Source organism: Typopeltis vanoorti, chromosome 9 (assembly GCF_054136105.1).
Source record: "Typopeltis vanoorti isolate ZY-2024b chromosome 9, IOZ_Tvanoo_1.0, whole genome shotgun sequence".
NCBI lineage: Eukaryota > Metazoa > Arthropoda > Arachnida > Uropygi > Thelyphonidae > Typopeltis > Typopeltis vanoorti.
In genome coordinates this window covers 99,200,259-99,214,788 of record NC_143557.1, presented here as the reverse complement: position 1 = coordinate 99,214,788, position 14,530 = coordinate 99,200,259, and the positions used below count along the sequence as shown (strand labels likewise).

The window sequence follows — 14,530 nt, the reverse complement described above, 5'->3', positions numbered from 1 at the left end:
ACTGAAACCATATGTGATATGGCACATTGAGAATCCACGAATCTTCAAAAACATTAGGAAGCATACTCCCAGTTCATTATCGGAGCAATAAGAAGTCATGGATGACTCAAACATTGTTTGAGGATGCCTTAATCAACTGCTATGCAAGTGAAATAAAAAGCTATTGTGTGAAAGAAACTGTAGAATTTAAAATTTTATTAATTCTAGATAATGCTCCAGTTCATCCGTCTTTTATCGGTGATCTTCACCAAGTTCAAGGTCATGTTTCTCCCTCCAAACACTACTCTGTTGATCCAACCGATGGATCAGGGAGTTCTTGCAGTGCTTAAGGCTTATTGTCTAGGGAGAACTTTTTCACGAGCCATTTCTGCTACTGAAGGAAGTGACAAGACTCATGCAATTCTGGAAAACATGCAATTCTGGAAAACAAACAATATTTTTCATGCTATTGAAAATATTGCTGTGGCTTTGGACGAAGTGGCCTCTCAGTGTATGAGTGGCATATGTAAAAGATATTAAAAAGGTTTGTGCATGATTTTGGAAGTTTGTAATAGTGAGCCTAGCAAACAATCTGAATCTCGAAGTGAATGATGACGACATAATTCAACTCATAGAAAGTGCCCCTGGAGAGTCAACCAACGAAGAATTGTTCGAACTGGAGGAACAACTGTTGCAGAAGAGGAAAAACGAGAAAAGGAAGAGTGAAAAGAGAAACAGGAAGTACTAGTTAAACAATTTACAGTGAAGATCTTGCAGAAAAGTTCTTTGCAGTTAGCGATGTTCTCAAAATGGCTGAAGACATGGACCCTAATGTTGAACACTACTTAATAATAGAAACGAAAATACATTATGTTTGCTTCCATGAACGAATTTTGATTATGGAGGAAGATTTGGGTGATTATTCTACTGTTTTATAGTGGTAGTAACGCACAGTACAGTTTTATAATAAGGTTTAAAATTTTAAATGAGTGTATACTTATTACGGTTAAGCCCCTAACCCCTATAACTCTGTTGATTTAATGTATCGACTTACGTCCTGCCGGATGGAACCCTGACGTAAGTCGAGGGATGACTGTAATTTTTTATTATTAATTTATAATAAAATTGGCTGAAGGGATTGTCTTAAGTAATCCTGACTGTGTCCGTGTGTGTTCACGGAGCCGGTTTGCCTGCTTGCGGGATGAAAAACCCCAGATAAACTGGGGAAAAAACCCTGCTGTCCACGCCCAAGGCCGGCTAACTTGACTATGCCTGAGGAAGATACTTAAGCTCCTCACGTCGTCGACGGGAATCGAACCTAGGACACTCTTTCCCCAGGCATATGGTTGCGAAGCGCATAGCCATCAGGCTAACCGCAAGGACGGCAGAGAAGATTTTGCAGAAAATAAAAGACAGATTGATAGCTCTAGAGTTATCAACATGTTTGAGTACAATTCGAGAGATGCCATCAGGACCAGAAGTTATTTTGTCTTCTTCTGATGTCTTTTTCCAGAAAACTATTGGACGAATTATGTGATAAGTTCTGATATGGTAGGATACAAATTTGCCTTGGACATCTATACAAAAGTTGGAGAAATAGTTTGGTGCCAAGTAGATCAGCTTTATATTTGAGTGTTTTAACGGTGATGCCCTCAAGGTGAGAGGGGAGGTAAAAACGCAGGTGAGCAAAAGTCACTCTTGATGGCTCTTAACAAGGGACCAAAAGGAACGCCTTCAATTCGGATAGAAGAGAAGGTGTCTGCTGTTGGCAATTATGAAAGATTGAGATTTTAACATCATCGTTTTTTGCTTTTATTGCTTGCTTCCGCCTAGGATGAGTAATGAAAATGCGGTTTATTGATACAAGGCTACCTGCAGTAAGCTATTATTACTTTCCTATACTTTCCTATACCTTCTGATGAACAGCTTGGAAAGGAAACAAGAATTTTGATAGAATGTGGAATGAAAATCTTCATGCCAGTCAAGATTATTTCTATGATACGTTTGTAGCAAGTATCTGGAAATACGACCATGGAAAAGAAGAGTAGAAATTGTGAACGTTGTCTCACGTGGTATTCTTGTAGTGTCTAAAAGGACACGAGGTTGGGAATTGTGGAAGAAGGGTGTCCATGAGAGAGAGAGAGAGAGAGGAGACTTGGAAAACGTTTGTTTTCCATTACCGAGAGGAAGAGTAACCTCTAAGGTGTATCTTAAAGGAGAATTGTCAAAAAGAGATCAAGAGTATTATCAGGAATTCGAGTAGGCAGATGTACAGTTTTCATTAGGTCAGGGTTTATTGCAAAGGCGTCCATATCTCGTCCGGCTTGGTCAATGGTATTGGAAAGCCATTTGAAATTGTGGATGATAATATCAATTATGAAAATTATCTTACTATTTGGATATACCTGAATTGCGGGTTAACGAGTTTCATGGAGAAGAAGGTGACAAGGTCAAAGTAGTTTTCAGAGTTTGGAGATAGGTAAATGCAGCACATGAATATTACTAAATGGAGCAATTCGAATGAATGTTACCAAATGGGATATTTTTTCATTACCTAATGAAGCGATGCTTAGCTAATTTTTTGTAAATGTATGATGTGCACTGGTGTGGGTCGAAAGATAGTTCATAAGACCAAACGCATTCACCGATTGGTTTGTAGGCGACATGCGTTTATTGATACGAAGATATTTATTTTCCTCATGATGGATCTCCACTGCAGTTGTCCTGACAGATTTCCGTATCTGGATCTCAGTGTGTGTTTCAGCGTTAGTCGTTCGTCGATAAGATCTTTGGCAGTTTAGATTTCTAATCCTTCGATTGAGACTATGGTATCTGGATCATGCACAAAAGGTTAATAAAAGGGTTAATTGGAGATCTTGAACACTGCAAACTACGAAATGACTAAAAATGATGGAAGAAGGGCAATGCAAGCATTATTTTTTGCTTCTCCAAGAAAAAAAATAGATATTTTAAATTAAAAGCATTATTAATATTAATTTCTAAAAGTAATTGATTTTATTTCCGATGTAAACGTAAATTTTAAGATTATATTAAAACATTTGGCAACTTCTGATTCTAAAATAAACGTTTAAACTGGTAATTTACAATCATGGTATCGCTGTAATGGTCAGCAATTGGATCCGTTTTGATCTAAACTCCTTGTTATTATTTTTTTATATTAAGGACACCTAAAGTTGTGTAGATCCTTCCTGTATTTTTTTATCTCTGTAGAACATTATTTACTATGACTTTATTTCACCTTTTTGCTGTATTATTAAAATTCATCGTTATAAAGTAATAATATTTTTATAAATATTGTGAGTGTTAATTGTTCTATTCATTTCTAAATAGAATCGCTTTTGGAGAAAGAATAGGGCACCACCAAATCCAAATTCTACATGTGAAGGAGTTGATCTTAACAGAAATTTTGCTATAGGTTACGAAGGTAATGGAATTCTATTTTTTTAGTAATGTTCATATAATGAGATGTTTGTAACAGTGATTTTTTTAAATTAAAATGAGCCTAAAGGTTATTAATCAAAATTATCAAAATATTCACAGAAGGTTATAACGTCTAGTTTTGGATTAGTAAGTCGTGAGATAATCAGAAGTAAAAAGGGATCTCGTACCGTTTTGTGATTCTCTCAGATCAGTTAACCAGATATGTCATTTTTCAAATATTGGATCACGTTATGGTAAGCTATAAACAAGGTCGCTCCAAAATCATTTACAAAGAAAACGGGTCATATGACTACCAGTATTTTGCGTTGTGCAGGAAAACATGAAAAAAAATAGTATATTAATGTAAGATGAAGCAGTCTGTTTATTTCAACCCGAATACACTCTGCTATACATACATTAATGAAGATGTATTCCCATGACGTCACTAGTCACGGATGCTACACCAGTTGTGGATCCAACAGCTTACTCTATCGATAAGTCATCTATTCTTGTTATGGAATTATAAAGCCCTTTGGATTTAAAGATCTCAGTTCAAATCTTCACTAGAACAATGGAATCTTTATAAGAACTTTTCCAAACGAAGGTTATTTAGTACTTACTGACTGAGAAGGCTTGATCGCAAACCATATTAAAGATATAATCTAAACATCGCAAAATGTATCTAGAATTAAAGTAGGGATTTGTATCTGCATCAACATGCATCTTTTTGGCATGGGCACGAAGTTAACTAAGTACTCATTTTCAAAAAAGTAAAACACTGAGTATGGTTACAATATTATCATTCTTAATTAACAGACACGCGCGCGCACAATACATACACTTAGAAGTATTACTAGAAATGTGAAAGATGAATTTTTGGATCTGTAAGATCCGACAACTGGAATGATTCTTACCTATCTTTAAGAATATCTTTTGTTCTTGCAGATGGCTTTCCTTATGTCCATCCATGTGATGAAGCGTATAGTGGAAGCAAACCCTTTTCTGAGCCTGAAAGTAGAGCTATTAGAGATGATCTACTCACTATAAAAAACAGACTGAAATGCTTCATAACCTTACACGCATTCGATCAATGTTGGATGTCTCCATATGTTTATACTCATCAAAAGCCTGCTGATTATGATATAATGGTTAGTATTGCCTTACATAACTGGCATCAGTGCAAAGTTATAAACATGCATCTGTGTATATATTGATGAATTCATTGCTATATTCAAACCTAGGTAGGTGTTACATTCGTGAAGTTTATTGGAGAAGACATGTTCGAGTTAGCATTATTTTGGCGATGCGCCAAAATTTGTGCAGAATGAGTTCGCTTGCGATTATTGGTTTTTTTATTCCTTCAGCTGCTTCCATGAGCAATCTCTTATTTAATGTGGGATGTGTGCAGTAAGCTCGATTTCTTTCCATCCAATGAGATGATCGTGCTAATCCGTGTAGCAGTGTATTATATGTGTTTTTGTGTTATTTTTTCTGACTAAGTATTTTTCCAAAATAATGAATATCACATTGGCAGGAAATTCTACAGAGAGCTGGAAAATCAGAGAACATTCCTTGTGTCTTTGATATGTATCAGGAGGACAGAAAGTTTGTTTAGTAGTTTATAGACTATCCTCTTCCGTTTTGGGATGTGGCAGCTGTCTGTTGTGCCTTTCATATAAGATTGGAACATTGTATTATGTAAGAACTTTTTATAACCTTTTTTTTTTTTTTTTCAACTGAAGGTAATTTAGTCGGTCTCATACGAAGCGGTATAATTTCTCTTAGTTTTCCTCTCTCGCAAAGCAGCAAACTGGTCAAAAGGACATACGGTTAAGAAATGTAATACACTGACCTCATAATTCTTGTTGCTTCTGTCGTAAACTAACATAACAAAAATACAACTAGGACGAACTACTTTGGGCAAATAAATAAACAAGAAATACATACGGAACTGACAACCAAACAGCAGATTAGCATAACATGACTTCGATAAAGATCACTTCAGGCGAAGAAAGCTAAGTTGCTAAAAAAATTTCACTTCAAATCATCGACACTGCTCTGGTAGCTGCTTATACAGTGTTGAATCCTAGCGAGTGAACGAACTGATTGTTTAATTCTACAAATTTTGAAACATCTCTTTATCTTTCACTCAATCAACAATAACAGATGATTGCCAAGATGGAGTGCAGCTCTAGCCTCTAGATTTATATATTGGCTGTCCTTGTTCTATTGGGTTATTTCACCTTATTTAAAAATAAAATTGTCTTTTAAATGATCAAGTAATGTTAGTTTGAGTTTGGGCGAAATATTGGCATTATAAATATTTTCTTTAGTTTTTAAATGATTTGTTTGCGTTTATTTTCCAGGAATTATTTTCCTTAATAACTTATGAATGAATCCATGACTAATTGCACTGTATTTTTTTTTAATTTATTTAACTGTTTCAGTCTATTGTAAGTTTATAAGATTTTGCTTTGTCGCAGAAGACCTCGATAGTCGGTTATATACACAAAACTTCAATACAAAATGGCGGACTTTTAATATTACTTTAGAATCATGTCTTCGATTCTGCGCACCGGCATATTTTTTAAAACACGCATCATTAGAGGAATTTCATTCTTTTAGATGACCAGGATATAATTATGCAAAGTTAAACTTGGAAATATAGTTATTAAAAGATAGTTTCATATTTAGCACAAATATCTGAACTGGAACTGGAACTTACAAAAGAAAGAGATCGTTAAGAGTGTTGTCCAAAAAAAAAAATACAATAAAATATGAAGAGGTAATCATTTTCTGTGATTCAGGATATTCTTTAGCAAACAATTAATGTCTGTGGTTACCATTTGCTTTTTAAGGGAGAACACAAAGGGAGGAATTGTAGGACAGTCCTCATTTTTGGACCACAACTCAGAAAGAAGTTAAAGCCTTCAAACGTACAAGTGGCAACCTCTCAATAAGAAGAAAATATTGCATTCACCCTATGAATACTCGAGACCAAGTGATTATGTTATCTCATTAAAACGAAAAGACCTCTCTAGAGCATAAATTGTCAGCAAACAGTAAAATTGTGACGTTCCTTGGTCAAGTTATTCGGGACTTAAAGCAGAACAATGCCAGAATCTCAACTTCATAATTAGGTGATGGTACAATAGCACCATTGTAACATTACCAAAGATAACGAGCACAGAAGAGCAGAAGTTAAAACCGATGGCTTAACTTGTCTTGACTAGGACAAATGGAATTGCCATTCAAAAGGAAGAGGCGTTTTTTCCACTCTTAACTCTTTCAATGTTAAATCTGGATTTGTTGCAGGTAATTTGTTTCATGCTTCAAGGAACGTGTAGAGAATTATTCTTTATAAATTGGAAGGAGACTTTCTCTGATTAGACTATGTAAAAGTTGAAGAAAAAACAAGAACAACACTAGCAGCTCAGCTTTATCTCTAGTTTATTCTGCAATAGCACCATCTTTGTTTGTAGAAGGATGACGAAAGCATGGAGGAAGAAAGGTTGAGTCCAGACGAGGCGTTGCTGGTTCTTCTTTCTAACAAGAATGATTTTTGGTCTTTCCGTGGGGGCAGGTGTTTGATAAGGAGATTAGTAAAATTAATCAAGCTATTGGAAGGAATGGTAGAAATTTGAGATTGACAATGCATGTGGAAGGAGAACTGATTAAAAAAAAAAAGATCGAAGGTGTTAAGATTATGGTGAATTGATAATCTGGTGGGCCGGTGGACAGTTAGCGTTAGATCATTGCTAACAGTAAACATCTCGGGGTTTCTTCCCGATTGATCACTGGAATCAGAAAATGGTCACCACCTTGAGTTATGGACATTAACGTTTGGGTATTTGGACTACATAAAATGATACTTTAGAGATATCGAAGATTCATGAATTCATGCGAATTAGTTTCCGAAGATCAAACGACAACTCAATGTTTTCTTTTAATTCGCATCTGCTGCAATGTCTGCAGAAAATATCCCAACCAATTTCTCTCTCTCTCCTTTCTGTTTTCTGAAAATTCGGGTTTTTAGGTACACATCTCAGAAAAATCGACCACAAAACTTGACTATTTGGGATATCATTTAAGATCACGAGATGACAGTAGTTTTCTGCCGTATTACAAGATCATGATACCTGTAAAATCATTAATAACCATAGGATCAACTTTCGGTTACAGCTAAGAGTGGAGACTGAATACTCCCTCCCCCATTCGAAAAGTCAGTAATAAAAGTTTTGCCTAACTTCCTTAGAGAATAAAAAGGCATTAGAAGGTTTATTTTTTTATTTATATAACTGATTCTTTCAACATACCCTCAATGTGTCTTCATCCAGTGAACCGAAAAGTAGCCGAAAACTTGATGAAGCTCATCCATGGATCCTTCCTTGAATTACATCTACAATGAAAGATCTGAGATTTAATTTAATTGTAATGGGCAAACTTTCAATTATATTTTTAGATGAACGCCTTGAAGATTGCGCTTGAGGCAGTAAATTCAACACACGGAATGGAGTACAGATATGGTAGCTCTGCTTTAATCCTGTGTAAGTCCAGTGCTTTCTCATTCGCAATAATTAATGTTTTTTCTTTTAGCTAAATGAACTGTAATATTTTAATTGTTTTTTTCCTGACATTCGCACTGTTGTTACACACTTATTTATTTATTTACTTACTCTGTGCACTACTTAAGAATATGAAACGTGTGATTTGTATCCAAAAGTTTAATACCGAATAACTTGAATGGTGCTCTTAACAATAAAATTTCTGGAATTTTTGAAATGGCGATAATGTTTCGATAAAATATTATCGCATGGGAAGTAGCTAAGTACTAGTTTATAGACATTAACATTAAGATAAGTATAATTGGCTGCCTTTCCAAACCGCACAGACTCGATCATCAGGATATGTATTATACTAATATGCATGTTACTCTTCTCATTATCCTTAAGTTGGCACAAGCTTAACAAACTTAATTTGCTGCATTCCTTAAAAGCAAGAATTTACACTGATGTCCAAAAGCTAAGGACGAACTACATTTTTATCCGTATATGAAAAAGTTTTCATACCTATCGCCAAATGTGCACATAAAATTCGAGCAGCAATGCCTTTTCCTATTGCATCCCAAACGTCTATGGGGTTGACATCTGGGGAGCGTGCTGTCCACTCGATTCGATTAATATCCTAAATCTCCAGATTAACATTCTAGGTCTCCACTGATCGTGTGGTGCGCATTATCACACATAAAAACGAATTCTTCGCCTGCAGCATGACGGAACAATCGAATATGACGTTGAAGAACTTCGTTACGATTTCGTTCACCAGTCATAGTCCCTTTTTCCTGCACTTGTAGCTCGGTGCTTCCATTAAGTATAATGCCTACACTATGGCTGCAGCATCGCCGTATCTATCCCTTTCAAGAACATTCTCGCGTTGGTAAGCTGCATCAATATTTCTTGTCCAATTTTTATGGATACAACGCACCCGAAAACGTGCTCTACGATGAGCTATGGATAAAGGGACGCAGATTATAATCCTTCGGGCGTATGGGCTACTAGTTGCAGACGTCTTGCCACAGTTTTTGTACAGATATCGGCGTACCTGTGCTTGAATGGATCCGCCTTGCAAGCTGATCTGCTGTAGTGCGTTGCTTCGTTTTGCTGTTATAACCATAAAAATCTGTCTTCATGCTCCGTGATAGAGTGAGGGCGACTTCTTAGCGAACGTCTGGAACACATTCCATTGGTTTCAAACGCTGCCTAGAACCTGGATACAACGCTATGTGAGATTCAAAAACTCTCTGGTGATATCAGTAATTCTGTGGACCTCTTCAAGCTTTCCAATAATTCTTCCCCACGTGAAATCATCTAGATCAGTGATGAGCCGAGGACCGCATGCGGCCAGCCGAAACGTTACACTTCATTTAGCTGAAGTATAAAAATTTTAGCAAAAGGTACAATGTGTTATCAATATGAAGAACGCATTAAGAGGTCACTGGAAAAATATTTGCTCGCGACGATAGTTCCCACGATTGTGCCATTCGCCTTTGCATTCTCAGTCGCGCACGAGCAGTCATACTTTACGAAAGTAGTTGCATTTTTCTTGAATAAACTTAATTGATACAAGTTCTTTCAAAACATAACGGTAATATATTTTTTTTCTTTTAAACAACTGGGTCATTACATTTTTTTTTTTTTTTTTCTTCAAACAGAACCCTGTGTTTAATCAATGAGTTCAAAATCTAGAAAAAGCAAAGTTGAAGACGAAAATCATCAGTTTACCGAAAGATGGACATACGACTATTTTTTAATTGCATAAAACAGTTGTTCCACAAGTGTGCGCTGGTGAGCCGCGGCTTCCTCACAGGAGCACCGCGATTACAAAATTTTCATAATTTTATTTCCATTTCAATTCACTAATGATAATTAGTTGAATTTGTTTTTTTTGTGTGATCTTAAATACGTGTTTTATTTATTTTTACATAATCCTTTAATTTAAAAAAAAAATATTTGCTATTTCGCAAAGTGTACTTGTTAGAATTTCATATAGGGCGCCTTGGGAAAGCCTGAATTCAGCAAGGTCGCCGAGAATCGAAAAAGTTTGGGAACCACTGGCATAAAAGACAATGCAGTTTGCTTGATATGTTATGAAAACATATCTGTTCTCAAGGAATATAACATCAAGAGGCATAGAACTGAACATTCATCAAAATTTGACAATTTGCAAGGACAGTTGCGCAAAGACAAAGTGAATCAAATGCAAAAATATCTTAAACGACTGCAAAATGTATTTAGAGCTGCTTCATTAACCTCAGATACTGCAGTTCGTGCAAGCTACATTGTTAGTCAAATTTTGGCAAGAAGAATGAAATCATTCTCTGATGGAGAAATAGTAAAAGAATGCTTACTAGCGGTAGTAGATGTTGCTTTCCTTGATAAAAAAGATATAATTTCGAAAATCAGCTCGTCGCGATTTACAATCGCAAGAAGGATTGACGCTCTTTCGTAAAGTATTGAGAAAATTTTGCAGGGACATATTTCCAAGTTAGAATGGATTTCTCTGGCTTTGGATGAAAGTTGTGATATTAGTGATACGACATAACTTGCTGTCTTTTTTGAGATGAACAGATTCTAGTTTTAAGATAACCGAAGAATTTGCATCTTTAGTTCCATTGAAAGGAACTACTACCGGCAAAGATATATACAGGGAACTGAAAATTGTTCTTAATCAGTTAAATATCCCAATAGAAAGGATTGTCGGTATAACAACAGATGGGGTTCGAGCCATGTCTAGTATGAATGGTGGTCTGTCGGGATTATTATCCGGATACATAAAAATATTAACAGGACGCGAAATAATTATTTTCTCGCTGCATTCTGCATCAAGAAAATTTGAGTGCAAAATTTTTGAAAATGTCCAGTGTTATTCCACCGATCATTAAAATGATCTCGACAACTGAATCATCGCGAATTTAAGGAATTTTTGAGATATGGAAAGCGAATATGACGATATCCTTTTTAACACCGAGGTTCGATGGTTCAGTCACGGCACAATGCTTATGAGTGTGTAAGATTTGAAGAGCGAAATTCAGTTATTCTTGGAGATGAAAGACAAGAATTTAATGACAAGAACTGGATGTGCGACTTTGCATTTGGCGTTAACATTATTCAACATTTGCACGAATTAAAGTAAATCTTCAAGTATAGAACAAACTTATTAATGAAATTTTTCGATAAAATAAAAGCTTTTGAGAATAATATGGCTCATTTTCCAATTTTGTGAAAAGAAAATCCACCAGAAACGAAACCAATATGCATAGGAAATACAGAGACAACAAGAAGAATTTAATTCGCGGTTCAAAAATTTACGCGAAAATTAAACTGATTTCGATATTTTCTCATCACTCTTTAATATAGATTTTGAAGGGGTTTACGAAGAATTTCAGGAAATAATTGATTTGAAAAGCAACACTGAACTAAGAAATAAGTTTCAAAATGTTAGTCTTATTGACTTTTATAAGGGTTACTTTCCAACTGATAAATTTTCATTGCTGTCTACCTATTCTAGGCAAATAATTAGTTTATTTGGTAATACTTATCCGTGTGAAAAACTTTTCTAAAATGAAAATTGTAAAAAATGATCGTCGAAATCACCTTGAGGACGAAAGACTAAAAAATTGTATTAGAGTCGCAATTTCAAACATACCTCCCAATATTGAAAAGCTTGTTGATGAGAAACAGAGCCAAATATCTCATTAATTAAATTTCAGCTATTTAATTTCTTTTGATTAAAAATATATATATTTGTACGTATACCTGTGTATATATTGCAATTATTACTAATAAATAGAAAATCAAATTAAAAAAAAAAAAACTTTTCGTTTTAAATCTACGTCGAAAATAACAAATTCCACCCCATAGATTAAAAATTTTTTATTTAAAGTATTTAATATTGTGTTCGGCGCTGTCCGTATGGAATATTAGGTTTTCAATTGTGGTCTACTGAAGAACAAAGGTTGCTCACCACTGATCTAGATGATGTCTGGGAGATTACAAAACGTCCAAGAAATAGTGTTCGTCCTTAAGTTTGGGATACCACTCTATGTATATAGATACACATAGATATCGATGTAGATACAAGTATTTATACATGCAGATTTATGTGTTCAAGTTACCGGTTTGCCTGTTTTGACGAACAAAAAAAATCCTTGTTTCTGGAAGAAAACCTCCACCCTCACGAGAAACCGTCAACTAACCATTTTATTGAAAAGATCTGATGAAGGTTCCTTGCGTTTTGGACGAGATTCAAAATCCAAGTATTTCTAACCAAAGCCTCCTCTATGCTAATTGAGCTGCTGAGGCTAATTTTTGTAATACAAACAATAAAACGAATGAGTAGTTTTTAAACTACTCAAGCAAAAATCAGAATAGCAGTTAGGACTGGAGACTGGTTTGCGACTAGTCAAGGCATAAGACAAGGGGACCCAATATCACCAATCATCTTCATCACACATCTGGGAAGAACACCAGATAAGATTATAGAAGAAGGTGGAGGCATTTCAATAAATGGCATGAGAATAAACTACCTCTGCTTTGCAGATGATATCGTCCTGATTGAAGAAGACGCAGCAAGGCTGGAACAGACATTACAAACACTATACACAGAAGGAAAAAGATATGGACTAAATATCAACTTTGAAAAAAATAAAACAATGATATTCTGACAATAGGAGTTACTGAACAAAGTTGCGATAGACAGATTTCAACTGGAAAATGTGGAACACTTCACATATCTTGGATATCACACGACTTGGACCCCAAAAAAGAGATAAAAATTAGAATAGCCAGAGCAACAACTATTTTAAAAGCCATGGACAAAATATGGAAGAACCGAGCTATAAAGATGAAAACTAAACTGCGCATTGTAGAAATCTGTATCTTCAGCAGCATCCTCTATGGATGCGAAGCCTGTGTACTCCTGAGACAATCTGAAAGGAGGATATTGGCATTTGAGAGGAAGTGCTATAGAAAGATCGTGAGAATAAGCTGGATACAGAGATTGAACAATGAGAAAATCTACAGACGAATACAATCAAAAGAAAACCTGATCCAGAAAATAATTAAAAAAGGAAACTACGTCTATTAGGCCATATATGTAGAATGAATGATGAGAGAAAATTAAAAACGTTGCTCTTTGGAATAATTGAAGGAAACAACAAAATAGGAAGACCAAACAGAGAATGAGGCGATGACATCGTCTAATGGTGCGGAAAATACAAACTGAGTCATCTTGCACAAAATAGAATGCAATGGAACAATCATATCAAGATGGCATCAAACACCTACGGGCATTAGACCCATCGTTGTTGAAGATGATAATGAGGTTTTAAACATATTTTGGTATATAAAATTCATATGTGGTTAATTATTTACATGTCTGGCAAACCGTCAGTTTTATTTCCATATTTTGCATGTACTTATCCAAAATAATAATCTTGGTGTTTGCCACTTTTATTTTATAAAATGCATATACCTGCTTTATTTTTATTATTATTATTATTATTTTTGCTTGTTTCATTTCAGATCTTGCGAAAGGAACGACAATTGATTGGGTGTACAAAAGATTAAAAATGCCACACGCTTATGCAGTCGAATTGAGAGACAAAGGTCAATTCGGTTTCTTGCTACCAAAGAGTCAAATTATTCCTACGGGCGAAGAAACATTTGCTGGAATAATGGCTCTGGTTGAACATATTGCTAAAGGACTGAAGAAAAATAAAAAATGAAGGATCTCAAGAAAAAACAGTAGTGTTGTAATAACTGAAATTATGTGACAATAAACATGTCTGTGAGAGACTAAGGGATACATGGTATCTAGATAATGTTAATTAGGACTTAAGAATATAAGCTGTGCCGTTTTAAACAAAGTAATAAATAAATTTATTGGTATTATTAAAATTATTAAAAATTTTAGCATCATGTTTGAAGGCAGTTACTCTGTCTTGGAATGTTCGAACATTCCGCACGTCATCAGTGGCGGACCTCACAGTCGACCTAGAAAATGCTGCAGGGACATCTGTTAGCACTATAACTGTCCCCAGAGAGTTGCATCCCTTTTGCTTACCACTGCAGAGCTGCTGCGAACAAGCCTCACATCGCCCCCTCCTCAACGCCAAACGATGTTTGAACTGATGTCTTTCACACCGTCCTAGACCTTAGATGATTACAAAAAGGTTCTGTGGAGTGATGAATCATGCTTCCAAATGTTTCGCTGCGATGGTCGTGTTTGGATTTGGAGATTACTCTGGGAACTGTTTTTTTTTGGGCAGAACTGCATCACATTTTGAGGAAGCTCGGTAATGGTATGTGGGTGCTTCAGTTGGGTGGTACTTGGCCCATCAGTGGACGTGTCCAAAAGCATGACGTCTGATAGCTGTCTGGACATCCTGGACAACTTCGAACTTCGGTAGTAACCCTCACATGCTTTGGCTGCGTGTCCGCCAACACTTCAACGTTCTTTTGTGGAACGTTGAAGTGTTGAAGTGTTGTACTGGTTGCTGTTAACACCTAGCAACCAGTCCAAGTGTTTTTTTTTTCCTCATGTGCCATGA

The 14,530-nt window shown here is 35.6% G+C and overlaps 1 protein-coding gene across 3 annotated transcripts in view; it reads left to right on the top strand.

Moving 5' to 3' along the window:
- LOC150103292 (carboxypeptidase B-like) overlaps positions 1 to 13,785 on the top strand; it is a 34,472-nt gene extending 20,687 nt beyond the window's left edge. For all 3 annotated transcript variants that reach the window (XM_090397743.1, XM_090397745.1, XM_090397744.1), the window contains exons 8-11: positions 3,331 to 3,424; positions 4,366 to 4,568; positions 7,883 to 7,967; positions 13,503 to 13,785. In XM_090397743.1, coding sequence (XP_090253869.1) covers positions 3,331 to 3,424; positions 4,366 to 4,568; positions 7,883 to 7,967; positions 13,503 to 13,705 — 585 coding nt within the window. In that variant the 3' untranslated portion in view covers positions 13,706 to 13,785. The remainder of the gene's footprint in view (positions 1 to 3,330; positions 3,425 to 4,365; positions 4,569 to 7,882; positions 7,968 to 13,502) is intronic.
- The last annotated feature ends 745 nt before the right edge of the window (positions 13,786 to 14,530 follow it).